The following is a 27,456-nucleotide window of genomic DNA, read 5'->3' on the forward strand; positions in this document are numbered from 1 at the left end:
GGGCAACAAAAGGAAGAGGGTGTGGAAATGAAACAGAAAGGAACTGATGAGAGAATTAGGCCAATGAGTGCAAAAGTCTATCTGAGATTCAGTGTAGTCAAAGAAATTTTTTTTTGTTTTTTGAATGACATTTTCAGCTTCTCTGTCTTCAGACAAAGTACCACCTACCTGCCTGGTAAGAAAAGCAACTTGGTTACAGAGTAGATGAGCTGGTATTTACTGGAGTCTTCTTCCTGGGACAGGTTCTTTGAAGCTGAGAGCTGGTCCTCTGCAGAGATAAGTGAAACATTGCCAGGTTTATAATGCTGCTGCTGCTACACAGCCAGGGAGTTAGAAGTCTTCAGGACTCAGGAACAGGTTCAGCCTTAGTGTGAGCACTTGAAGCTGCTGACAACAGTTCTATCAAACTGCTTATGGTTTTGAAAGGCAAATGAAATCCATCAGTGAATGAGGGAGCAAGTTTGGAAGTGAAGTTGTTAGTTCCAGGACCTATAAGTGACCAGACAAGCAAATATAAAATAGCTATTAATCTCTATTTGGTTTACTCACCAAGGTGTTGGTAGCCATGGGCTGCAGGGGTGGCTTCTGTGAGAAAACACTGGAAATTGTCCCCATGTTGGAATGGAGTCAGCTCCAGCCAGCTCCAAGAAGGACCCACTATGGCCAAAGCTGAGCCCATCAGCAGTGCAGGTGACACCTCCTTGATATATTTAGGAAAGGGTAAAAATATTTAATAAAGAGTAAGAAAGGGTAAAACAAACTCCTTGGTGAGAGAGGAGTGAGAATATGTGAGAGGAACAACTCTGCAGGCACCCAGGTCAGTGGAGAAGGAGGAGGAGGAGGTGCTTCAGGCATCAGAGCAGAGACTCCCCTGCAGCCCATGGTGCAGCCCATGGTGAGGCAGCTGTGCCCCTGCAGCCCACTGAGGTCCATGGTGGAGCAGAAATCCGCCTGCAGCCCATGGAGGACCAGGCCAGAGCAGATAATCCACCCTGAAGACTTTGGAGGACCCCATGCTGGAACAGAAGGATTTGCCCTGAAGGAAGCTGCAGCCCTTGGCAAGCACACACAGGAGCAGAGTCCTGGCAGGAATGGCAGCTCATGGAGAGGAGCCCATGCTGGAGCAGGTTTGCTGGTAGGACTTGAGGCCCATTGGGGACCCACATTGGAGAAATCTGTTTCTGAAGGGCTGCACCCCATGGAAAGGATGCATACTGTGGCAGTTCTTGAAGAAGAACTGTGGGAAGGACCCATGTTGGAGCAATTCGGTAAGAACTATGTCCCGTGGGAGGGACCCCATGCTGGGTCAGGGGAGTGTAAGGAAGGAGTGGCAGAGATGAAGTGTTGTGGACTGCCCACAACCCCCATTCCACGCCCTGTGCCAAATGGGGAGGGCAGGAGGAGAGGAAAAGTTGAGAATGAAGGACTGAAGGTGAGAATGGGAAGAAGGGAGAAGTAGGGAGAGGGGTTTTTAGTTTTGCCTTTTTTGTCTCACTCTCCCAGTCTGATAGTAATTGGCAATAAATTAAATAAGTCTTTGCAAAGTTGAGTGTGTTTTTGATGGTAACTGTTGAGCAATCAAATTGTCCTCATCTCAAGCCACAGATTTTTCAGTCCTACTTTTTCCCCCTGTCATGCTGATGGAGGGGAAGTGAGAGAGCAACTTTGTGGCCAGCCAAGGTCAACGCACCACATGGTTATGTATACTGATTCCCAGAAATGTGCAACCCAGGAAGCTTGACTTCCACAAAACTGTGTTAATATCCTTACTCAGAGTCTAAAACTGAGCTTGTGTTTGCAGCTCTGATCCTAGACTGAGGAGTGTGAGATGACAAATAAATCCCACTGTAAATATAGGACATGCATGGGAAAAGTAGTGCAATGGAGGGTCTTTATGTTTTATAGGCAGGAACTCCAGTGGACCCTCTGCTGTGTTGCTTCTTATTTATATAAACTTCAAAGCCTGCAAATGAAGCTGAAACAGAGATTTAAATCATGACAGGAATAATTCTGGAGGATGTTAGCCAGGGTTTTGTTCAAAGAAGTTTCAAATAGGACAAGGGGGAAGTGTTTAAACTGAAAGAGGGTAGACTTAGACTAGATATGAGGAAGACATTTTCCACTGTGAGGGTGGGAAGGCACTAGAACAGGTTGCCCAGAGAAGTTGTGGTTACCCCATCCCTGAAAGTGTTGAAGGCCAGGTTTGATGGGGCTCCGAGCAACCTGTTCCACCAGGATATTCCACCTGGTCTAGTACAATATCCCCTGCCCATGCCAGGAGGTTGGAACTGGGTGATCTTTACAGCCCCTTCCAACCCAAACCTTTCTGTGACTATGAAATAACCCTCCTAGTGGATTTTCTCCTCTGTTGAATAGAACAATAACGTCTCTCACTACAAGACCCTTTTAGGAGGGGTGATATTAGTCTTAGTCTGATCTGTATTCTTCATGACTAGGCCCTCTCTCACTCTGGTATCCATGTTTAGAAAGTGCAGACGGTAATTCCCTGTGTCAGAGCAGAATTATGAATAGTCAGGGACCATCTCATGTGTCATTTATATAGCCCCTGCCACTGCAGGGGCTTGGATGACAATAGAGGTTTACAGGTATAAAAGCTGTGCAAATGATGGTTATGACTGCTCAGAAATGTCACATGAAGTATTTTGTCAGTCTGATTTATTGAGCTACGTTGTATGGAGGAATTCAGTGATGAAATAGAATGAAAACCAGCAGTTATGATACTAAAACAATATAGTAGATCACTGTTTTCCACCCAGCAAAAGATAAATGGTGAGGAGTTCGAAGAAGTTTTGTTAAGTAACTTCCCATTTCTTCCAGCTTTGTTTGACTCTTCCTTTTGGCTGGGAATAGAAAACTGAAGTGATGGATGGCTCTGATTATGCTTGGTCAGGTGCATTAAATGGTGTCTCACTCCATTGCCTCCTCCAATCTTGACTACTGGTGTGCTTATCAGGGCTGATGGGGAAAAGGTAGATGTCTGTAAACTAAAGGAATAAAAGGGGAGGTGAAAGATCTCGTACTGATCTCAGCAAAAGGATTTGTTGGGTACTGGAAATGTGTTGAGGAGATTAAACTGATCTGCTTTTAGCATAACTAATTGGAATGTGTCTGTCAGCTTCAAGACTCAGTAGTGCACATGAACCCCATCCTGCTTTTCATGGGTCACTTGGTGGAGAGAAGCTTGCAGTATATGGAAAGCTTCTTTTTAGCATCCATCTGTTTAATGCTAACATGGAGCTTAGCTCAACTGCTTGTCTCTGGTTAAATCCTGAGCTCATGTGTGCTTGAATTATAGTGCTGTGAGTCCATAGAAACCAAGAAAAATTACTCTATTTTCATCAGTGGGAGACTAAATAAGATTCCATGGATTTTTAGCTATGAACCAAGGACAGGTAGGTTTGAGATGTACTACTTCATTTCAGGTTTTGTGTCAGTGCTGTATACAACATCTGTCTAAAATTGCATGAAATACTATTCAAAATCCGTGTAAATGTGACATTGAATTTCTGTGGTTCTGTATCTAAATTTGGGTTGTTGATGTAACAAGAAAATAGAATTCAAGCTGGAAGGGTGTAAAATGTTATGAAAGTGACACTGTCTAATTCAACAGACTACAGGGGCTGGTTTATTCCTCCTAGGGGAAAAAAACCCCAAAGCAGGCTGGTAAGATAAGGCTGATCTTTATTAGTCTATGGGAGTAGGAAAAACAAACTGGGAGGATTTTTGTTTGAGCTAAAGACTTTTATGGAAAGAATCAGACCATGAACAAGTTTGGATTGAAAATAGGAAGACTTCTATATAGTAAGAGCAGTGAGTTTAGGGACAGCATTAAAGCCTGATGAGAGGAGATCTAAGCCTTAACTGAGGTGTATCTCCATCTTTTTAGGAAGGAGATTTTCAAATCACGTGAACTCAGGTTCTGGGTTTAATATCTCTTAGGCTCAAGTTCCTAAAGCACCTGACTTTTCTTGAATAGTTTCTGATGGCTGGAACAGTATCCCATGATAAATGCCTCTGCTTTCATCTTGTTGGGGAAAGGTACCAAGGTCTCATGCTCCTGGTGTGTTCTTACTTCTGTGAGATCAAAACTGGTATCAGAAGAAAGGATGAGGTGGCTTCATTTGAAAGTTCCAACCCAGTGAGTTAGACTGGTCTGGCTCCAGAGGTGTAATTACCCTGATACTGCAATTCCAGCAAATCTTCCCCTAGACAACCCTGAACAACGTTGCAAAACTTTGACCTTCACATTTTAGCTCATCTCTTTTTCTTTCAAAGTGCAAGGACAAATGTGCCTCAGAGTTAGTACTGGCTCAATGGAAAACTGAACCGAACAGCACCATTGGGCAATATATTTCCATTAATTTTTTGGTTTCAACTTCAAAAAATGCTTTCTCAATCAGAATTCAACTTCTTCCTTCACGGAAGTTTTGATTGAATGATTTCATTTTTACAAGACAGAACACAGTTAAAATTTGTAAAGGAAAATTGAGAAATCTCTTTCAGCTTGCATTTTCAAGCATAAGGAATTTTTGGGGTATAAAAGCAAGAGAAATAGCTTCAACCCAAATCATTTGAGCATTTTTTTTTTTTTATTTTGAATAGAGTACATGTATCCCATTTGATGAAATCTATCTATAAATTCAATTGAATCACTGCTCAGCCCATATATGATGTAATGGGGGAAATTATGACAGACTCCACTTGCTTTGGCTCTTGGATCCCTGAAGTTGAGTTTCAATTAATGAAGCTACTGCAAAATTAGAGTGTCTGCAGGGAAAATAGCCTTGGCCAAAACTGCATCCAGCCAGAAGACATGTGTGGGGATGTTTTCTTCAAAGAAGGGTACAATAAATGCTGCAACTGATATAAAGAAGTCTATGATTGCAAAGATCTAGAAGCATGAAATTTTGTGTCCATCTGGCTAATTCCTTATCATGTTCATTAAGGGTCAATGTCAAGCAAATGAGAGGGAAGAGGAATTCTTAGTTCTTCCTCACTTGACTGTTGACCTGCCAAGACAGAGACTACCCTGGAAGAAGTTGTTTTATATCTGTGTAACTTTGTCTAGATCAGAGTTTTATCTGTTTTAGTAAAGTCAAATCTCGTAATTGATTTGCTGGCAGGTTTTTCTAGCAGGGACTGAACCTAAGCGCAGTGGGAATAACCAACCCTTCTTTTAGGTGCCTTTTTGGATAAGGAAAGTCCTGGTTTCTCGATATCAGAAAGGAGAATCTGCTGAAAATACCATGAACCTGTTAGTATTTTCTAAAAGTTTGAAAAATATCCCTAGTTCTTAGTTCTGCGTGGGAAAAATCTGCAGTAGATACAGCACAAAATTGAAACAGATATGTGAGCAAGCTCATGGCAAGGTGTCTGTGCTCTTCTGTGTCTCTTAGTTGCATAGAGGGGAGAGCTGTAGAAGGCAAAACACATTTGCTTGAGTAAAAACACATCTGAATCAGTTCCCTAAGCATCACCCTTTGTCTCTTGCATGGGTGTGCTGTGTTTTGCCAGACCAGCTCTGACAGCATTTGATGATACACAGGTTTCTGAACATTTCTCTGTGAACTGCACTGGATAGTGGCATCACAGGTTCAGAGGATGTGCTTGCTACGTCATTAGTGATTTCAGTCACTCTGCTCTGTGCTGGCCTTTGGTAACATTTGTTTAAGAGGGTTTTTGTTGAGATCCAGCTTCTCAAGCCCTGGCAGTGTCAGACTGAGAGCTGAGAGCAGAATCCTCTTAACCCTGTGAAGACTCAGACCTGGTAGTTGGAAAATAACTAACCTTTTGAACAAAGTGAAATCACAAATTTCTCTTGCCCCTTTTCTGTCATCACAGCATAAAAGAAACCCATTAATTTTCAGCCTTTTGTTAAGGTGTGAGCCCCTGCACTTCTTCCTGAAGTATTTTCCCCTGATCCCTCAGAGGGCTGTTTGGATCATCCTGACAACTCCGCAGGTGGGGAGTCCTTCATCCTCCCCCCTCATGAAGAGGTCTCAAATCATTGCCAATAGGCTATGAGCAACAAAAATCAGTTACAGAAGACTATTAAAATTGCCCAAGAAGGCCATTTATAGAGGAGAAAAACAATGCCTACTGCAATTATGTCCATGGAGTAGACCCTTTGTGATGTAAAGAAATGAAAATATCCAGAAAAGTTTGCCATACAATGAGGACATAATGTTATAGTGATGGCCAGCCCAGTCACACCTACAAATGCAAAAAGGATAATATTTCGCAGTCCAGGGAATTGATAACCCTGCTACCCTAGTCAAGGATAGACAAGGATAAGGCCTGTGCACAGCTCTAGGAAAGATCCTGAAAGTTTCTGAAGAGCAGGAGTGATCTCAGACAAGTGCAATAAAAGTGATCACATAAGGAGCTGTTTCTGCAGGGACAAAATCTGAACCTAGACACCTGTTGTCTTCCTGGCTGCAGGACTCTACCCCAAAACTCTGTTTATAGCTAATGTTGACTAAGGGATGAAGCTGTGACTACCTCCAAGAAGTGTAAAGGAGTGAGTAATGATGGAGGGAAATGGGGTGTGTTGTATTGAGGGCTATAAAAGAACACTGTGATAAAAGGCAGCATAGAAAAATACAGGCTGTGTATCAAAAAAACACTTCCTAATAGATGGATCTGCTAGACCGGGGAATAATTTCCTAAGGGAGAGAGCAGAAACCCTGTTATTTCAATCATTTAAACAAAACTGGACAAAGCCCTGGAGAATATATTGTAAGGAACAATCATATGCCATCCTCTGGGAATGGATAACATGACCTGATAAAGTCTTTTCCTAGTGGTTGCTACAATTCTCTTCAGATTGAGAACTTGTTCTGGGCCTGATTTGTCTTGGGACTAGATGTGATCTGAGCCCCGGATCAGTCCTCTGCTTGATTCAGAGAACCAAGCAGAGAGGAGGAAAGATTGAAAAGGAGTGCAGGGCAGTCAAAAATAGAGCTCATGGGAAAATATTGACTCAGAAGTCAACTGTCAATGGCTACCCAACTGGAAATCCAGCACAGAGATGCTGTTGGTTTTGGGAGGAATCAGGAAATGATACACCAGAAACACATCTCAAAACATTACTGTTTTCAGTGCTTATCTCCTCACAGAGCTGGAGAGGAACCTCTTCTCTCCAGCCTCTGTTCTGAAACAGAGAAAGTCACAGGAATGAGCAAAGTTAATGTTATATCTGGACAAAATGAACTGGCAAGTTTTGGCATCGTGGATTTCCTGGGAGGTGGCACACCAGGTGGAAATTACCTCACATGCTCTGTCACCTTATTCAAAAGAATTACCAGTGATTGCAGACATTTCCTATCTAAGCAGTTAAAGTAGAGGCTAAGTTCAACAAGAGGAGGTTTGAGACAATCAGGTCTTTTGTGTCATATAGATGAACAGGAATGTTGTGATTTCATGTGGCCATTTGAAGATTTCCACTTTCCCCACATTTACCTTTTTAGTAAAACTCTGTAGTGTAAATTTTCCACAGGAAGAAAAAAAAGGGGGAAGTGTTCATGTGCAAAAGAAAGAAGAAAAGAAACATGGGCAAACACAGAAGTCTCCAATATTTTGATTTTTTTAAAGCAAGGATTTTTGAATTCTGTCTTTTGCTAGAAACACGTCATTCCTTGAGCAACAGCAGTAGTCAAGCCTGGTTTCCTGTGAACTTCAAAACATCTCCCAGTTCTCTTTACCCTCATTTGCATCTTCATCCTTGTAGGCAGATATGTATTCCAGTGTTCTATAAGGAGGTGGAGACATCTTATTTCTGCAATTCTCTCCCATGCCTCTACATCCCACCCCACCTTGCAGGGCTTCCAGCTCCTGTTTCTTTCCTGTAACTGCCCAAAGGAAGAGCTGATCATATTGTAGCTGAGTCTGCACTACGTGTGTGTGGATTTTTAGGCCCTTTTATGTGTATTCACAGATTGGCCAGATGGCAGGCCCAGCAGAACAGATCACTATCAAGTTCACATTACAGCTTCTTCTAAGTGGTAGAAATTGGTGAGCAGCTTCAAAGCTATTGTGAAGGAAAGACAGATGGACAGAGATATAAATATAGATGGCTCATCCTTATTGAGAAATGAGAAAAACCCCAGAACTAATTAAAAAAAGAAAAGTTTTTTATGTCTTGATTTAAACTTGTAAATGTATTCCTTAATACCGTAATTCAGTGGGTATCTGAAAAAGCCAAATGTTATGACCAAATCTATGTTTTTTGCATTGGGCAGAAGTAATAGGTCTCAAAATGGAGCAGCTGTGTCCTGTTGGGGTCTAAGTTCAGGAGGAATACAAGATATTTTCTGGGGGAAGCAAAGGAGTCCCCAGGTCTCCTCACTTGGGGGACTGTGGAACTGCCTGGGCCCAAGCCTCTGACAGGTGTGTGACTGAATAAGCAGCACTTCCAACTACTCTGCTTCACTGAACTGATTCGATTTGTGTCCTCACCTCCCCAGGTAGGCATCCAACAGGGAAGAGGAGAGGCCATCCCCTGTACATGTTAGCAGTGGAGTCCAGGTGGGGAAGGAGGAGGAAACCTCAGTCAAAGCAGTCTGAGAACCTCTGAAATACAGTTCTACAACATGTCCCAAGAACATGACCTTACTGAGAGCCTCACTAGGACTGGGACACATTATTTGGCTCTGAGAATCCAAAGGAAATCTCCTCGAGGGGGTCGACTCCTTGCAGGGAATGCCTGACCGTACTGTGTGTGATCCCCAGCTGAAACCAGCCAAAACTGAAGTCCCAGCTTATGCCCTGAATCAGAAATGAACATGGCCATGTTCAACTAAATTGCTGCCTTTGGATCCCTATAATTGAAGATGTGTGGGAAACATACTGTCTTCCCAAGCTACACCCCCAAGATGACTACACAAAAAGCTGGCACACCAGGCAGCCTCAGTTCTTGCTCCAGCAAGGCTTTAAGAATTCAGGGCTGTGTTCTTAAGCAATTGTCCAAGCACTCTTGGTACTTTTCCTATGATTGAATCTTCCAATGGGACATGCTTTAGCCACATCTGATAGTGGTCAGGGTGGGAATTTATGCCATCAAGCAGTTTGGGTGATGCACAGCATTCATCATGTTGGTGTTTACTGCAACTTGAGGAGCCTGGAAGAGAAGCTAAGGGGAAAATTGCCAAGAGTGATGCTCCAGAAAGGGAGGTTCAAGTTCCATAAGGAAGGAGATAACGTGTAGTGACTGCAGATGAAGCAGGATGAGAGGCTGTGCTGGCCTTGTTGAGAGATTTAGGATTTGAGGTTGCACCTGGGACACACCGTTTTTCCTCTCCCGTGATGTCCCTGTCTTCACATCAAGGGGTGATATTATTCTGTATTGCCTTGTGTTCCTGTAGGGAACCATGTGCCATGCTTTTTCTGACATTAGAGAGTGTCTATTGAGCATGGAAGGGGAGGATGTCTTTGAGGATGGAAGGGGATGTGCAAAACTAAGACAGATTGTTCAGCTGATGTGCTGCAGTGAAATCAACTGACAAGGGAATGAAAGAAAAAGAAGATCCTAGAGATGCTTGAGAAAAAAGGCAGCAGGATCTGGGGAGAGACCAGACATATGGGAGAGAGAAGAGGGAGCAGTCAGCAGTGCTCATGTACCGGGAGACAGGTGGTGTAGTTACACAGCAGCTTTCACCCCAGTAACAGCAGCATCCATGATGCACTCTTGATTTCCTTACAGGAGAAAGCCATTGTCCTGGTAAATGAGTTACTATCAGTTAGTTAGATGAAGTATTTCCCTGATCCTTACTGAAATCTCTTTCATCTGCACCACAAAGACCATGTTGTTTCTTCTCCCTGAAAGCACAAGCAGCAAATCCAGCAGAGAGACAGTTCTGATCTTTGTGGCGGTTTCTCTGACGTAGACGAACCTCTGAAGTGAAGTGTGTGACATCAGAAAGATGTTTTAATCTGAATTACGCTTGCCCATCTAAATAACAGGTGCCATTATCCTCTCTTCATTATCTCCCAGCCAGGGCTGCTGCCAGCATGAGTAAGAAGGGTTTGAGTCACAGGGATCGAGAAGTTAATTTCTTTCCGGAGACTGTTGTCAGAGACAACCCGGCCTAAATGTCCATCACGGGGATGAATGATGTGTAGATAAATGAGGGGAGAAACCTCCTCCTAATAGAAATAAAGCATCCCTCATGAATAACACAGAGCACTGCTCTGAGATTCAAGACATCTAAGACCTGTTGTACATTGAATGTGAATGTGAATGAGGCTTGGCTGCTCTGCAGCTACACACTGGCCTGAGTGTGACCTATAACTAACTTACCACTGTCACGTTTAATTTTTATTTTTTAACACTGACTATGTATTTGCACATTTAGAAACAAACCTCTCTCAATCCCTGACAGAGCTCAATGTAGATAAACACTCAGAAAATCCACTCAGGTTCCATCTATGCTGCTAAGCAGAGCGGGACCTGTGTTTTGTAAGACACAGAGGCCAACAGAGATGTCATGGAGAAGGCCAGTAACAGCTGAACACATGTATTACCCCAGCGTGGTGCTTAGTTGCAGTTGTCCCTGGCCAATGTCAACCTCCATGGGTGGATCAGGCATGGACTTTGTCTGGGACAGTGCTGGTTATTCCAGGGTGAAGCGATAATGGGAACTGTGCTGATGATTTAAGAGTGAGCCATCATGGGTTGGTGGTAGAATTCATCCTCTGAATCACAGAATTGTTAAGGCTGGAAAAGACATTTAAGACCGTGAAGTCCAAATGTCAATGCAGCACCACCACTGTGTTCATCTTTAAACCATGTCCTCAAATGCCACATCCACATTTTTTTGAACATTGCACCACTTCCCTGGGCAATCTGTTCCAATGCTTTACACCCCTTTTCATGACGTAGTTTTTTCTGGTATCTAATCTAAACCTGCCCTGGCAGAACTTGAGGCCAGTTTAGTTTTCTAGAGTAGATACTGCCTTGCAGTGCTGGAGATGGTTACTGTGTAGATGCAACACACTGAAAGTATTCAGAATTTTTTCCCATTATGTTTTAATTTTATTATGGATTTACTTATTCTCAACAGTCTACATCATTGCAATAGCATGAAATTGTTTATCAAGACCCTTTTTGCCCCAGAAGCAGAGTGTTATTCCAGAGAATTTGTGTTGGAGGACAAGGCAGATGTTGCAGGCCTGTCTGTACCCTGCAGCTGAATGTGGTGCAAAGATCAGTGATGTAGATATAAGCAAGCTGGTCTGTCCACACGAGGCCACAGAGTGTCAGGGATACTTGCTTAGGGCCTGAATGCAACACAGCATTTTTTTTTTTATAAAATATCTATAAAATCATGAGTGGCACAAAGAAGGGGAATAGGGAATGATTGTTCCTGATCTCTTCCATAGAGGAGGAGATACCATTACCAATCAGCTGATAGTAATGAAAGAGAAGTAAAGAAGCAATAGCCATTGTTTTAAAGAACACATGGCTGATCTATGAACCTTCTTGCCATAGGATGTTGCAGGTGCTGGAAGTTCATACGCATTGAAGGGACAACGCCCAAGCTCATGGAAGAGAAATCCATGGTGTGTTAATGAAACCAGCCAAACACTGTCTGGCTTAGGATAGCCCTGAGCACCAAATAATGAAGCTGGATATATGAATTCTTGGGGAAAAAGTCACATGTAGTTATACTCTTCCTCAGCCACTTCCTTGTGGTCACTGTTGGATTCAGGGTAACTGCGCACTGTTCTCCTCTGCACATTCTGGTAGTGAGCTGGTGCCCCAGCACAATGTCCCTGTACAAGCAAGAGAAAGCTGTGGGGGTTGTCCCTGCAAATGGACCTCATGGAGATTGTAATGAGGAGTTTCACTCTGTGTCTTGTCTTAAAGGCACCATGGAAAAAAAGCTTTGAAGAAGGTTGAGTGGGTTTTCCTCAGACTTCCATGGCTTCTGGCAAACAAGTAAATAGTATTCCTTTTTTCTTCTAGAATCACATGTAGATGAACGCAGTCTTTGAGAGTTTCCCATCAGAGAATGGACAAGGCCTGGAAAAATCAAAGGCAGAGATGACCCCTACAGAGTACCCGTTTGGTGTCAGCCCTTACAGTCTGATTCTTTTCCTCCCTTGCCTACACCTTCCTGCAGTTCTGCTTGATTTCTGTATCCCAGTCATTCCCTGACTGGGAGGAGATGAGTTTTGTGGTGTATTGGTGCTCCACAATCCAGAACTAGAGTAACACTCTGAGACACAACATTTCTTCTTGGCAAGCTATTCTTCTAGGTACCAACCTAGATGAGCTCTGTTGTGAAAGCCTAAGCAGCTGGGAGGGGTTATAAAAGACAGAGAGAGAACTGATGACATTGCCTGCAATCAAGATGAGAGTTACTTAGTCTCTCCTTGGTCATTCAAATTACATCTCATTAAATTTCAGACAAACCTGCCTGCTGTGGTCACACTGCTGTACTGTGGGAACCTCAGCAAACTCTTACTAGAGTAGTACAGACGGTATTTACCTAACTGTGGTTCAATGAAAAAATCCATCTACACCTTTCTCACTGTTAGCTCCATGGCCTGTAAGGGGATACATTTCCTGTACTCAGTTCTAAGGTCTTCTGTTCAATCTTTCTTCTTCACCACAGAAGAGAAAGAAAAGCCGGTGTCACACTTAACCTTTCCATTTCTCTTTAAACTTCATGTTTCTTATGGATGACACAGAGTCATCTCTTTATATTCTGCTAAAGGGCAGGGGCATTGTGTAGAGGAAATTAGGATAAATTTAGGTAGCTGGAATCTGCTCCTAAGACAGTTGCTTCTGCCTTTACTTGACGCAAGTGAAACCAAACTACTTGGAGACCGACCCCATGAACTGTGCCCTTTCCCAGTGTTAATGATCCCTTGTGCCCCTCTTCTTCTGACAATTACCGGCCTTCCCATTTTTCCCAGAGGCAGTTTCTGATGTTAAGAAGACAGTGGTTTGTTCTAGACTTGAAATTTACTGAATTTCAGAGAGCATTCTCTGCTGCAGTTTACTTTCCATGAGTTACTCTCTATATTGCTGGATAGATTCTGTAATGCTTAAGTAATGGAGAGTTAAGTCTTTCTTTGGTGTACTTCCCCTTGTTTTCCCTTATTTCAGGGAGTTGAAGGCAATGAATAAGGTGCCTATTCCTTAAAACCGTGTTGTACAGAAGAAATATGTGACTCTGATCCTCTTACATGAATCTATTTTTAAAGTCTTATACTAGCTTCATGAATAAAGTCCTTTCTTCACCACAGATTCATGGTGAGAAAACAGTAAAAGACATTTATCTGATACTGGGGAAAGTGAGAATGACTTGGGGCAGAATAGAAATAAAAATTTCTGGATATTCTATCTACCTATGTGAATTGGAGGGAAATAAAAGCCTACTGGTGTCTGTGCTTCCCTATCTCTAAAACAGGGATATGGATATATTCCTATCTTATGGGATAAATAATTACAAAGTCTGTGACAAATCTTAGAAATTCAATTGTAAGATAGTGTGTAAGTACATAATATTAATGTTTTATAATCTCCCTAAAGTGTCTCTGGGGATATCTTTAATGAGAACGATATAGTGATATCAAAAGAAATCTTTTTTCACCCCAATCATTTTTTTTAGAACTCAAAGTGAAACTTGTTTCCACCAACTGCTATCTCTGCAGCCATCTGGAAAATCACATTTTCTGAAGCTTTCCTTCTCTTTATCATCTGTAACTAAAGCTATAAAATGGGAAGATGTTCCTGGTTTAATTAACACCCCTGTAGTTCGAAAGCTGATCTTAGTAATGAGAGGCAATTATAGGCTTTGTTGAGGGACAGTCAGGTAGAACTAACCCATCATCAATCTATTGAAGACACTTCCCTTTCCAGGTAATTTGGAAAGTGCTTTTCATGATGAACAGGGTACCTGGCTCAATACAAGAGGTGAATCTCTTACTTTTGTAACCTGAAAAAAGAACCTCCTATTTGGGTTATGTGCTTCTTTTGTAAATTCGTTTTTATATCCCAACCGTCTGTCAACAACTAGCAACTGAGCTATGGAAATACCTGTTGCTTTTTGGAGGGAATCCTTGTCTGGCTTTCTTGTTTTATTCTCCTTGTTCCCTGTTGCTGTACATTTTGAAGGTTACCTTGTGTTCATGTTTTAGTTCTAGTTAAAACTGCAGACTCTGTGGTGCATCCACATCATGAGGGGTATGCAGAGTTCTGGTTCCTGGACTCAAAAATGATATAGTAGAGCTATGGAAGATCCGGACAAGGACACTGAAATGTTCAAGGGAATGTGACTTCTGCTGTATGAGCTGAAACAGCTGTGTCTTCAGTTCATACAGGAAAAAAACTGAAAGCAGAGATAAAGCTGAGTTTAGCTGAAGTCATGAAGGTGGTAGATAAGGTAGATGTAGAACTTCAGTCCTGGAACTAAGGGGCACTGGCTGAGACAAGGAGATCTGCTTGAAATGATAAAATACCTTTTTTACATAGCAGATAGTGAACTTTTGGAATTTGTTGCCACAGGAGATTGAGGAGGTGTGCAGTGTCAACAGCTTCAAAAAAGGATTAGACAAATTCACAGCAGCAAATATATTATATTGGATATGTTAATCTTAAATTGAGTTTTGTCCCAAGATTTCTGTTATAATGATTGTAGAGAAATAGTTGTCTACTGAGAATAACTTATTAACTGTTTTAGACACCTCTGTGTACATGAGAGGAGCTGCCTTTGTGAAGTATATTATTTGTACTCACTGACTTTAAAGGGACTCTAGATAGTGGTACCCACATGGCCCGGTGGGTCCTAGCCATCCCATTTTGGAGACTTTGGTACCATTCCTTAGAATCTGAGCTATAGGAAATGTAGACTTTTAAAGCAGTGAGATGTGAAAAAGTGAAATTATGATTTCAAAACCGACCCCCACTTATGGTTTGTTTTAGAATAAAGGCTTAGCTATGATTTTGTCATCAGTAAACTATGTTGTGAAATGTGGTACATCCTTTTTCCTGGATTAGTTTAACATCCTGATGAAATTGCCTTTGCAATTCTGTCAAAGCTGCAAAACTATGGAACAAGCTGATAAGTTGGTTATTCTTCAGTAATGAAAGACAGAAAAAACATTAAATCCCTAAATTCCTATGGTGTTACAGCAATGACTTTCATAAGGTGTCAAGGAGAAAGGCTTATTCAGTATGGAAGAGTTTGAAAAAGGAATTTATTTGGTTCATGCATCTGTGGATGCTGTAGCTCCACACTATCAGCAGACACAGAACTTGGATGCCATCAGTGTAGTCTGGTTTTGGGACAGGGACTACTCTCAAAAACACTGTGGGAAAGTCCATCTATTTTCAAAGTTTCCACTACTGCATGTGATGCCTGGCTGTGGCATCAGAGCCTCTGTGATTCACGTGGCTTGCGTGAAGGGGGAACTGTGTTCATCACCTGCCTTGCTGACTGTGCTGTGTTTTCATCCCCCCTCCCAGGTTACGGACATGCTGCCCCAGGGACGGACGCGGGGAAGGCCTTTTGCATGTTCTACGCGGTCCTGGGGATCCCACTGACACTCGTCATGTTCCAGAGCCTGGGCGAGCGCATGAACACCTTCGTCAAGTACCTCTTGAAACGCATCAAAAAGTGCTGCGGGATGAGGAGCACCGAGGTCTCCATGGAAAACATGGTCACTGTGGGTTTCTTCTCCTGCATGGGGACACTCTGCATTGGAGCAGCAGCCTTTTCCCAGTACGAGGAATGGAGCTTTTTCCATGCTTACTATTACTGCTTTATAACATTGACTACGATAGGGTTTGGAGACTATGTGGCCCTGCAGACCAAAGGGGCCCTTCAAAAGAAGCCTCTCTACGTGGCTTTTAGCTTTATGTACATTCTAGTGGGGTTGACAGTCATTGGGGCATTTCTAAATCTGGTTGTTCTCAGGTTCTTGACCATGAACAGTGAGGATGAGAGGCGGGATGCTGAGGAACGGGCGTCCCTGGCAGGGAACCGCAACAGCATGATTATCCACATCCAAGAGGACTCCCAGCATGGTCGGCCACGGTACAAGGCCGAAGTAACAGACCTTCAGTCAGTTTGTTCCTGCATGTGTTACAGGTCCCACGAGTACACCAGCCGGGTGGTGTCCCACCAAAATTCTTTCAGCTCAAAGCTGAACCCCCAGTACTTTCACTCCATCTCTTACAAGATAGAGGAGATCTCGCCAAGCACATTAAAAAACAGCCTTTTCCCATCTCCTGTCAGCTCCATCTCACCTGGGTTGCACAGCTTTACAGATAACCACAGGCTGATGAAACGGCGAAAGTCCATTTAAAGGGATTTGTCTTCTTTTGCTTTCCTTGTTTTCCCCAGTTCTTCTCTGTTGTTTCGGGTTTTTTTGTTCCTTGAGTGAGGCAGAGTGAGGCCAAAGGGAGTAGAGCAAGCCAGTCCTCCTCTGAGACTCAGCTCTTGAGCATGAAGCATGGATTATTACTGTTCCAGCAAAGTATGCCTTACATTACCCCCTCGGTGGATGTCAGAGGATTCAAGGTGACGTGAAGTGGGTACCAAATCCAAAGTTGCACACACAGCTGGGAGCCTTCATGTGCCACTGGCACTCCTGACCTAACAAACTTTTTTTCCTCACGAGCAGGTTGCAGCGTGGGTGTGTGCTTTGTGTGTGTGTCGGGTGTGCGTGCGCGTGTGTGTGCGTGTGCAATTCCACGACTAGTGCCATGTGACAAAAAATTAAAGCATCAGGTATTATTTTTTTTTTTTTTTGCCCTTGAAGCAATTGTGTTCCAGCCTGCTTTTTAGATTGCTTCCAAAAGGTATTGGGGAGGGCGGGAGGGGAACCAATTTGGTTTGGGGATTTTTTTTTTTGCCAAGACAAGCATGCGCCATAAGCAGTCAATATACCAGGTGTATCATGATAAATTTTTTAATGCTAGATTTTAGATTGTATTAACATTTAAAAAAGGCAGGAAAAGATGGATCATTTTAGCTTGCCAGTTCAAAATTTAAAAAAAAAAAAATAAAGCATGCACTTTGTAAAACTGGTATGCATAATAAAAAACACAAGAAAAACTAGCAATGGAATTAATAATCAAAAGCAAATAATCCTATTGATTTAACTATATTTAATTTTATAATTTTCAACTGTTCCAACAATTTGCAAGTGGAATTTTTAAGATAAATTGGGAGAATTGTTGGAACAAAAGAGTGTATTTTATTTTTATTTTATTTATAAATTATTATTATTATTATTATTATTATTATTATTATTATTATTATTATTATTATTATTATTATTTTGTGCAGCAATTACCTGCATGAATAGGAATTATATTTTTTTGGAATGCTTGGTTAAGATGGGTATAAATAGGAGGATGTATATTTTTTCTTATATAATAGTGACAGGGCATTCCTTGTTTTAAATAAAAACTAAAGATGATTGTCTCTAAATGCTTTTGATTTGTAAATAATGGAAAGCCTTTGTTGGTCTCAGGAAGAATTCAAGGGACAGTATCTTGTGTTTGGCTCACTGGGAACTTGTGAGATTAGATGTGATATTGCTTTTTTTGCTAGGCAAAGGCAAAATGCATTTAGCAGCAATGGGCAAAAATAGCTTTACTCCAGTGTTTGGAGGGCAGCAGTGGGAGTGGTTGCCTTGGCAAGTTGTGGTGGAGGATGTTGAGACCACGTTGTAGAGCTGTTCCTTGGACATTGTCCATCTCTCAGTTGTTCATCTGGACCAAACAGACTTTACAGAACTGAATTAGAGGCCTAATCCAGCTCCCCTTTAAGACAATAGGAATTTGCAATGATTACATGGGATTTAGTGCTTTTGGAGATTTATCTTTGATTTTACAAGTGCAGGACTGGGAGTTTTATAAACTTGCACCTTTGTCTCTGATCTAATTCTATCTTTTGAATTGCTTTCTGTGTTAATTTGCCATACAAACCCCATCTCTTTTTGGCACTAATCACCTCCTGCTGATTCTACCATTTTGTGCTCTCAGTGTAAAAGCAATAATCCTTTTTTTTACCCTTAAAACTAGATGGTGTGTGCACAGCTCTGAGCTCTGTGTGCTGATGGATGTTGATATCCTTTCAAAGAGGTGTCTATAAAGAGCATTAATAGAGAGAAATAAGGAATGTCATTCCTCCTCTGTTCTCTTCTACTTGGCTTTAAATTATTAACTATCAAATATGTTCATGTTCTCCACGTCTGCCTTTCAACAAGTAAATGAAAAGCAAGTTATCCATGACTTTGACTCCCCTATGTAGCTTCTTTTGGGCTTAGAAATTGATGTGACATGAAATCCTCCATTAAGGTTAGTGAAGAAACAACTTAGGATTCTTAATGAGGATGGATGAGGATGGACTTTCTCAGAGTAATGTGTGGGGCCTGCTGGGGGCATTAATACTGTGCTGCCAGTACCATCTCCTAAGGCAAATGCTGATGGCAAAAGGTAAACATACCTAAAAAAGCAGTTTCAGGATGTGTTAAACCCCCTCTAGTGTTTGCCACCTAGAAGTTCGTTCCTGTGAGAGCAGCCCGTGGGGTTCACAGTGCTCTCCCAATTCACTTGCTTCATCTTTGCCTGTGTCATCCCTGAAGTGCAAATAAATGCAGATCTCTTTTGCTACTGTGGATATAAGAAAACATATGCCTGGAATTTACACATCTATATCATGTGTCAGGTGGAATTCTGTCTGCCTGGCAAAGGAGATTTTTTGTAACAGGACTTTTAATAAAAACTTTAAACAGAAAAAGCAGTCTCATCTTATAAAACATTGGTTAACCTTTTTTTCTCTTTTCCTTTAAGAAGAAATTACTATTTCTACTGCATATAAAAACAATCTTTAAATGTCCTGTAAATCATGTTGAACTGGAGAAGTTCAAAACTCCACATACACTATTTGATTTGTTACTAAATCTTCCCCCTAGAACCACATATAAAAAGTAATTCTAATACATGAGATATTTAACCAGGGGAGAAACTTACCTCAGCATGTCATGGGTTATCTGTCACTTAGAGTCTTTGCATTAAAACTCAGTGGCTTTATACTAGCTCTGCTTTAGCTTAGTTGAAGTTTATAGAAGTAGTTGAAGAAATCTGAGTATGTTGCTATGAAGAAGCCAGAGTAGATGTCCATAGCCATACTTTTAAGTCTAAAAGCTATGAGTGTGTATGGGGAAAAGTGTTTTGCTTGAATGTATCTGCATTCCTTGGGATTTTCAAATGGTTTTTTACTTTTATTTTCTAACTGAAGAGCCCACAGTTCTGTCCAATCTATGTTTTTGTTACACATGGGATTTTGAAGTGGTATAGAAACTCTTTCCTTTGCAAGGAGATGCCTTCAGGACTTTGCTTTGTGAGCAGCCAGAGGCACAAGAACTCGGTAGACATCACACTGTAGACATCAGTACAGCAGGCAAAATATGCCTCTCTCTTTAGTCATTTTCATGGTTCTTGACTGATGTGTGAATACTGACGTGGGCTGTCTGGAACTGGAACAGACATTATCATGAAAGGGAAGCTTTTGTCCCAGGTTAATCCCAGCTTTTCAGTTAGACATGAAAAGTCAGTCAGTGAAAGGTGAGCTGGCTTTTGTCAATTCCATCTGTGACTTCTTGTTGCCCTGTATGAACAAGTTTTCTTCCCACAGCACTGCTTTTCACAGAATATTTTCTCTAGTACATGATTTGTTTTATTCCATTTAAGACATTATTTCTTTCAGAACAACTTCTCTTGCTCGCTACTCACTCTTTTGAAATTAAGCTAGAAGCAGGTAGTAGTGGTGCTGCTTATGACTAGACATCCTAATGTCTGCTATCACTTTGTGATGCACTCTCATTCCCCAGAGTCTCATTTCCCCTACACTTCCCTATTATTAAGCATTAGAAATAATAATAATAAATCAGATTAGTCTATTTATGTCACACTAATGTGCTCTTCATCAAAACAACACAAATTTAGCTCCCTGCTGTCGACTTTGATTATATAACAACCCTATTATCCTATCATATTTCATATTATCATCAAAGGAAAAAATCATTTTGATCAGTGAAGCACCAAAATAGCTTTGACTGAGCATGCTGTGATATGAGAAGGAAAGAGGAAACTTAACAGAACAATGCAGGCACAAGTCTCCACTTGGTCTTCGTTACTGTGTGAGGGAGATCCTGACTGTTCTAACTGGCACTGCTTTGCCAGAACTTTGTACATGTGTCTGCTTTACAGGGATGACTGTAACGGGACAGCTAAGAAAGTGTGTGTGGATGTTACTTCAAGAGTCCAAAATAGCTTCTAGGTAATGAATGGAGAAGTGTCCAGTGACCTTCAGAAACAGCCTTCTGTTTGAACTCCTCTGTAATGGATCATTAGGACAAAGTAGACATTATAAAAAAAAGGGAAAAAAAAAGAAAAAGAAAAGAGGGAAGTAACCAAGGTAATCTACTGTATTATACATTTTCTCATTAGTTTCCTAGTGGTTTGATCAGTGAAATGCCAGGGCAATAATCAATGTTATTGTGAATCAGACTAAACAAAGTAATTCCTTGTTTTCTCTGACAGATTTGAAAGTTTTTACCACAGGAAAAAAAAAAAAAAAAGAAGCTTGCTTTGTTGCTGAAAGCTTAAAAAAAAAGAGCAGTCAGTGGAACCAAGGTGGAGAATGAAAATGTTCCAGAGCTATTTGGTGTGTACAGACCAGAGGGCAAGGGCTTGGGTGGAAGTAGCTTTTAGCTGAAGTTTATGTCCTCATTTAAGTTTATGTAATATTCCTGTTCATATTAGGATCTAATTAAGACAGTCATTGAAAATCTTTATGAGGAAGCCAGATGAGAGAGATGTGTTGGAGTGTGTCCATTACACTAATGTTATGGACTTTTTCATGCATATTTCAGCAAGACACTATTGCTGACTGGAGTACTGCACAAATTACAACGAGAATCACACCACTGCTACTTCCATCAGCCAGAGATATGTAGCACTCACAGAACTGAAAAAGGAAATATTGCCTTTCTGACCAGTCTGCCTGTCATCTAACTCTGATATAGAACTTTATTTTGGGAACTTCAGCAAGATAAAGCATTTGAAAAGGATTAGTCATCATAACTATACACCAAAACTGAAACAAATGGAATAATGACACTGGACACAGAGAAACTGATTACAGATGGCAGGTGCCCTGGGACTCTTATACTAGTTAAACTGAGCTCAGAAGATGAATTAAGACCCTGAAAAACTGATGGAGCCCTTTGCCAAAATGCAGTTTTCAGTTATTTAAGATGCATTTAATGAATACGGCAAAGGAACATTCACAAAAAAAAAAAAAAAAAAAGTAATAGGAAGGTAAAAAGAAAATTGGGAAAAAAGAAATTGTTCTCAACAGCAGAAGTAGTTTTTTTTATTTCCATTTGAAACTATTGTGAGGTGATGCTGAAGAACTGTTACGCTTTCATGTGTGTAGAATCAGCCTGGGAGATTGACTGTCCCCTTCTCAGTCCAGGATGACACACAGTGTTCCACTGACTGCTGCTGATAAGGAGATTCATGGAGCTCCTGATTCTCCAATCAGGTTTTTGCTGCCATCTCCATCAAAACCAAGATTTTATTCAGCCAGCCCCTCCTGAGCAGTGCTGGTCCCTTGGATGTGTTGTGCTAATGATGCTATTTCCTCCTCCTGGTGCTCCCAAGTGCAAGAGCTCAGTAGGACATAAGCAAACTCTTTCCTTATCTAAAGCCTGCTGTGGCAGGGCCTTCCTCTGAAGCCAAATGATTTGGTGCAATGCAGTGAGTCCTGATTTGTGCCCTTTTACTGAAACTGAAAAAGTCTCTATTTACTGTTAGATACCATGAAATTGTCTCCAACTACTGCTCACCATGTTTGCTAAACCTAAGGGAGAGCAATAAGACCTAAAAACAACAGTAAACCTGTATGATTTATGCAGCTGTATTTTGTGTTATGGAATCCAGTCATTCAAAGCTGCCTGCTAATTTTAGGCTGGAAATACTATCCCTGGAGCCTTCAGCCTTCATTTGTCTCTCCTTCTGTGAATATTGTAATTAATAAATATCCCAAAGCTCTCCTTCACCTTGCTTTCTGACAGTGTAAGGAGTGCTGCCATGCATTAACACCCACAACAGACTAGGAACAAAAAGGGGGTGGCGGGGGAAAGATTAATACTTCAATTTTATTGGTAATTAATATTCACAGTTCCAAGATGTGTTGTCTTTCAGTTCACTTTGAGAAATGTAGAGCAAACAACAGGATGATAACATTTATCACAGCTGGTGAATTCACAAGTGGAGCTGGCAAATATAATAATTGAAACTATGCTCTGTAATGCATCTTCTTCATGCATGAGTTCTGATACCACTAGCCTGGCTTTGATTCATTGTTTATCTGGTCTGTGGAACAGCTTGCAGTAATTGCTGTATCCAGAGCGCTATACTTGGGGCTAGAAGAGAGATCCATTTCACAGACAGCCACCCTCTGGCTTTCTCCATATTCCCTCCCTGCTTTCCACCCAGACATTAACTCATTAGCTTGGCATTTCATGGATGTGTGTTCAGACCCCCAAATCACCACATGCTGTACTCTCCCCCCTCTTCTATTAGGGAAAAGCATTATGCTACAGAACTACACCCTGCGGAAGGAAATATTCCACTCTAATTACTTCTGACAAAAGAAATCTACAGATTGATTAAAAACAATATGTGGGGAATTAAATAGGAAATGCAACGTGCATAAACCTGCATAGGTTAGATCCACTTCTTCCCTAACTGGAATGCAACACATTAGGCTGCGAGGAGAACTTTGGAGTGTGTTTGTTTGGGAGAAGGCCATCGGGAGAATGGCCAGGAAGAGTCACAGTGGTTTGGCTCATTGTCTGTAAATCATTTTAGGTCTGTGGTGAGGTTTCAGATTAAGGAAGAGCCATGGCCTTCTGGGCTTAGTCTATTTTCTAGTTGTCTGCCAGCATTCTCGTAAGCAGGAATGGCAGGAGGTGTGGGAAGGATGGGACAGGGTTGGTTCATGGTGGAGTGGATTGTTTTTGGTAAGACTACCTTACCAGTGTTGGTGTCAAAGAGGAAGTAGGGAAAATTGTGTCTTCTAGAGCATCTTCCCTCTCCTATTCCATGGAAGAGAGCAATTACATCAACCCTCCTATTGCCTGCAGCAAATCTGAAATACCTGAACTGTGGTATCCTTGCCCAACTTCAGTAGTATCTCCCCAGAATGTGTGGGAAATGTTAAGCCATAGGAATGCTTGGGATATGTTAAGCTTCTCCAGCTGGGTTCAGGAGGCCGCCATATAGCAAAGAAACCTCTTTGTATTGGCTGTGTTTGGACAGTTTCTACATGTCAAAATATCACCAAAACTGACCTTTAGAGAAATAACATTAATTCATTATTGCTGGCTCTCCCTAGAGAGTGGCTATGCAGCTCCTTAATCATAATTATTGTTCAGAGGATAATTAATCTGATAACGGTATTTAATTAGATTATCTGAAGTAGACTGTGTAAGTGATTTTGGCCTCCCAAATGAAGCTGCAACTCTACAAAATGATTTCCAAAAGGCCTATTTGGTAATATCACTGCTGACACGGGGGTCATGTCTCAGCTGTCCTACTGACAAGCATCATCTTGGCATGTTGACTGGAGCTGGTGCTGGGAGTATCCAGAAAGGGATTTTAGCTCAGATCCAGTATATACAGTGAGGCTCTTAATTCTCCCTGAGCTAAATAGGTGCTTAAATGCCTTTCTGAAGTTTGGGTCTGATTTTGTCTTACCTATAGAGTAAAGAACTGGTGTTGTGTCTTAGATAAACTGATGCAGATGGATGTGGAAGGGGCTGTATTTCAGGACGGAGCATGGTTCTAGTTCCTATTTAGTGCAATAGTTGAAGTGTCTCAGCTATGCTGTCTGGAACAGATGATGATTCTAGGAGGAAGGTTGCTGAACACATGTTCAAATATGTCTAGACCACATGGGGAATGAGCAAGATACAGCTGAGCTTTTGTGTCACAAGCTGGATTGATGAGGACATTGATGCTATGGCACATCCTTCTCCCAGACCCTTTCTGAGGTTAAAAAGGTTAAAAGAGGCAGAGCAAAAGGTTGGATTTCTTCCTGGCCTGGAGTTGATAGTGATGGTGATGGAGGGCAGCACCTTCAGGTCGAACTGTAACTGTTGCTTCTAATGTTTCCTTTGAGGTATCTACCACATTTATCTCACCTCTCTGATTTGAAGCTCTTCTTCTCAGAACCCCTTCTGAACAGTGATGTGGTGATTTGAAGTTTCTTGTTCAGCATGTAGCAGTGGGGACATCTCCTTTTCTTTGTTATGCAGGTCATCCAAATGGACCTGGGGGGCAGCTCACAGCTCTTTGTGACTGAGGCTTCCAAAACCTTACCAAATTCTTCTGATTGCTCTAGCTGCTGTCTTCCAAAAGATTGGCCAAGTGGAGCAAAAGATATATATATGAGATCCTTTTAGCAATGCAGTTAGCTGGGTTTTTTATCTTCACTTTACATTCCTTAAAGTTCCTCAGCATTTAAGCTCCAGTTGCTCTATGGTGACTTATATTTCATGTGACTTCTCTTTTCTTTGAAAAACTCATTACTGTCACATATGTTTTTCAGGAAAGATGGGTGTCATATTGCTCCTTTTTAGCATATCTTCTCAACTCCCAGCATGGAGAGACACTGCAGTCAGAAGCAGCAGTAGGAAGTTCCTCTTGATCATTGATACAGTGCCCTTTTTACTCCCTTGGGAAGATTAGTAGAGCAGTCTGCTATGTTCATCACTGACCAACACAACTGATATTCTCAACACAACTTAATGATCTTCTCATGGCCATTTACCTCCTTTTCAACAGTTCAGCTACATTCACATTGTGGCATATACTTTCTGTATAAATTCTTAGGGCAGGAATATTATTCAGATGTTGGAGGAGATGTGTAATACACATATAACAAGAGAGGGATCTCAGTGTCCAGGTTGCAAGAGGTTTAAGACTCTGTTAATCTAACAGTTGGCTTTATTAAGTAATTTCTTGGGTACCACTTGGAGCAATGCTCTTTTGGACTTCAACAAATTTTGTTCATCCACACAAAGTTAGTTTTGGTGTAAGTACTGTTGGGTTAATTTTGTCTGAAAAAAGGTAAAAGAGTCCTGTCTACTACTAACATTTTGACAACTAAGAAATAAGCAGAAATTATGAGGCAATGAATCATTCTTTAGAATGCAAACCTGATCTGTCTTTCTTTTACAAAATGTAAATTTCCTATAGGATGCTATACAACCAATAATCCATCTGTTCTTTTATTTGCAAGGTCAGGAGTGAACTGTGGAAGAAAAAAAAATGTTTTATTTTTCCTCTTCCCTTGACTTGTTAAGATTTGTGTGGCTGTTTGTTGCCATTGAGGAGTATTGACTAAAACTTTTGATCCTGGTGATATGAAGGCAAAGGAGATGATTTGGAGCTGGATAGGTCAATGGGGAATGGGAGGGGGGCTTAACAGTTGTTTCCAGTAGGCCAAAAGAATGTGGATACTGTCTCTTCAAGGTGCAATTACTTACTTCAACAAACTGTTCATCTACGAGAAACAGGGATAAAAGTGTTCAATTTGGGACCTAAGGAGTTTATATGGAAATTCTTGGATTTCTTCCAAACACACATACATGTTGAAATTAAATTGTGAATCCTACTTTGGAGACTGAGCCTTCCTGCTCAGACAGAAGCGTGTGTGTATGTGTGTGTTTGTGAGTGTGTGTTGATGCTATGTCTCTTTTGGATCTCTTGACACTTTTTGGTGCATTTTTGTACTTCTTTGAATGTGCATATGCGGACTTACCGACGGTGTATTGACGGCATTCTAAAGGCCCTCAACAGCCTGAGATAGAGCAAAACTCTCTAAATTTCTACCCTGGTTGATACATTTTCTGTGCAGCACACAGAGCCTTAGGAGCATGGTCACCTAGAAAGAGGAGCTGCTTGGCTGTGGAGACTGCACTGGGAATTTACCTCCTGGAAACTGTTTTCTCTGCTCATTTCAGACCTCTAACTTCAACATAGTTGTTGAGCTGGTCCTAGCAAAGGAGAAAGAGCAGGTCATAAGTATCAAGATGTGATTTATTAAACCAGTGATAACTTGATTACAAAGAACCAAATTAAAGACTCTTTTGTGTTTTCATTTCTTTTTCTGGCCTTCTCCGATATGGGAGAGGATGCCTTCACATATGGCCTTAGAATGCCGTACTGGAGTCAGAATGCAACAAGAGTCAAATGAAAATAAGATGTATTGCAGCTTACTTAAAGAATGAAAACTGTATCACACAAATGTTTACAAGTCCAAGTAGACAGCGAACCCCTGTACAATATGTAATTTATGCAAGGGATTGCATCTTTCTTTTGTAATGAATGCACTACGCAACCCTGTATATATTTTACAATGTCTTTACAGAGAAAAAAAAAAAAAGAATCATTTACTGTAGTGTTGTAAAATAATGCACTTTTCTAATTTTTTCATTAAAAATCCTATGGCACGTTTTCAAATGTATATTGTTTCTTTTATATTGAATGTGGAAATGTTAACTTCCTGTAAAATTGCACTACAGAAGTAAAATCCACTGATGGAACTTATTTTGTTAAAGAAAAGTCCCTTGACAACCAAGAGATGTTTATGATTATACCATATGTATGTGTGTGCATATATGTGTATATAGTGTATATGTAATGTGTATATATATGTATATGCACACACACACATGTATCTAGTGATACGTGTATATATAAAATGATATAGGTCCAGATTTATATATGATTGTATTAATATAATATCTATAGATTGATAGATATATATAGATATGTATATATATTCATTCATACACACAAGAATCACAATGTACAAACCCAGAAAGGATTACTCATTAAATTTAAGGGGGTTGGGGGGGAGAAAGATGTCATATACAGAAGATATTTTGCATTGCAATAAAAGCTTTTTTTGACAAAAGTACTTGCAGAGTGAAGTATGAACCTTCATCAAACACCCAACCCTGATGTTCCCAGACGACTACAGGACAGAATAAGCAAAAGGAAGTTGCTTAGAGAAGGAACAAGAGCAGAGTCAATGCATGGTGGGCTGGAGTTTGCTGTTGAGACTCCCCCCGCCTTAACTTTGTGGAGCTGAAGGGCAAGGTCTTAGGATACCAGACTGAACAGCATGAGTTCTCCAGACTTGAGGAGATCAGTGTTTCACTCACAAAATTATTAATCCAGTGCTTCCTAATGAAAGAGGGGAAGTAGGTCTCAGTGCCAGTTTAAGCTGGCAGATACTGCCTTGAGGCACAAGGATGATTCCCCTTCTGGGATGGAGTGTTGGGCAACTTCTAAAGTTGTTGCCATCCAGGTAAGTCACAAGTGGAGGCAGG

At 41.1% G+C, this 27,456-nt stretch overlaps 1 protein-coding gene across 1 annotated transcript in view; it reads left to right on the plus strand.

Moving 5' to 3' along the window:
• The window catches only part of KCNK9 (potassium two pore domain channel subfamily K member 9), a 95,642-nt gene extending 69,135 nt beyond the window's left edge, over positions 1-26,507 (plus strand). Inside the window, exon 2 of the mRNA XM_050327809.1 lies at positions 15,497-26,507. Within this exon, the coding sequence (XP_050183766.1) occupies positions 15,497-16,338 (842 nt within the window). The 3' untranslated portion in view covers positions 16,339-26,507. The remainder of the gene's footprint in view (positions 1-15,496) is intronic.
• Positions 26,508-27,456: the final 949 nt, after the last annotated feature.

Source organism: Myiozetetes cayanensis, unplaced genomic scaffold (assembly GCF_022539395.1).
Source record: "Myiozetetes cayanensis isolate MyiCay16 unplaced genomic scaffold, myiCay2020 scf1, whole genome shotgun sequence".
NCBI lineage: Eukaryota > Metazoa > Chordata > Aves > Passeriformes > Tyrannidae > Myiozetetes > Myiozetetes cayanensis.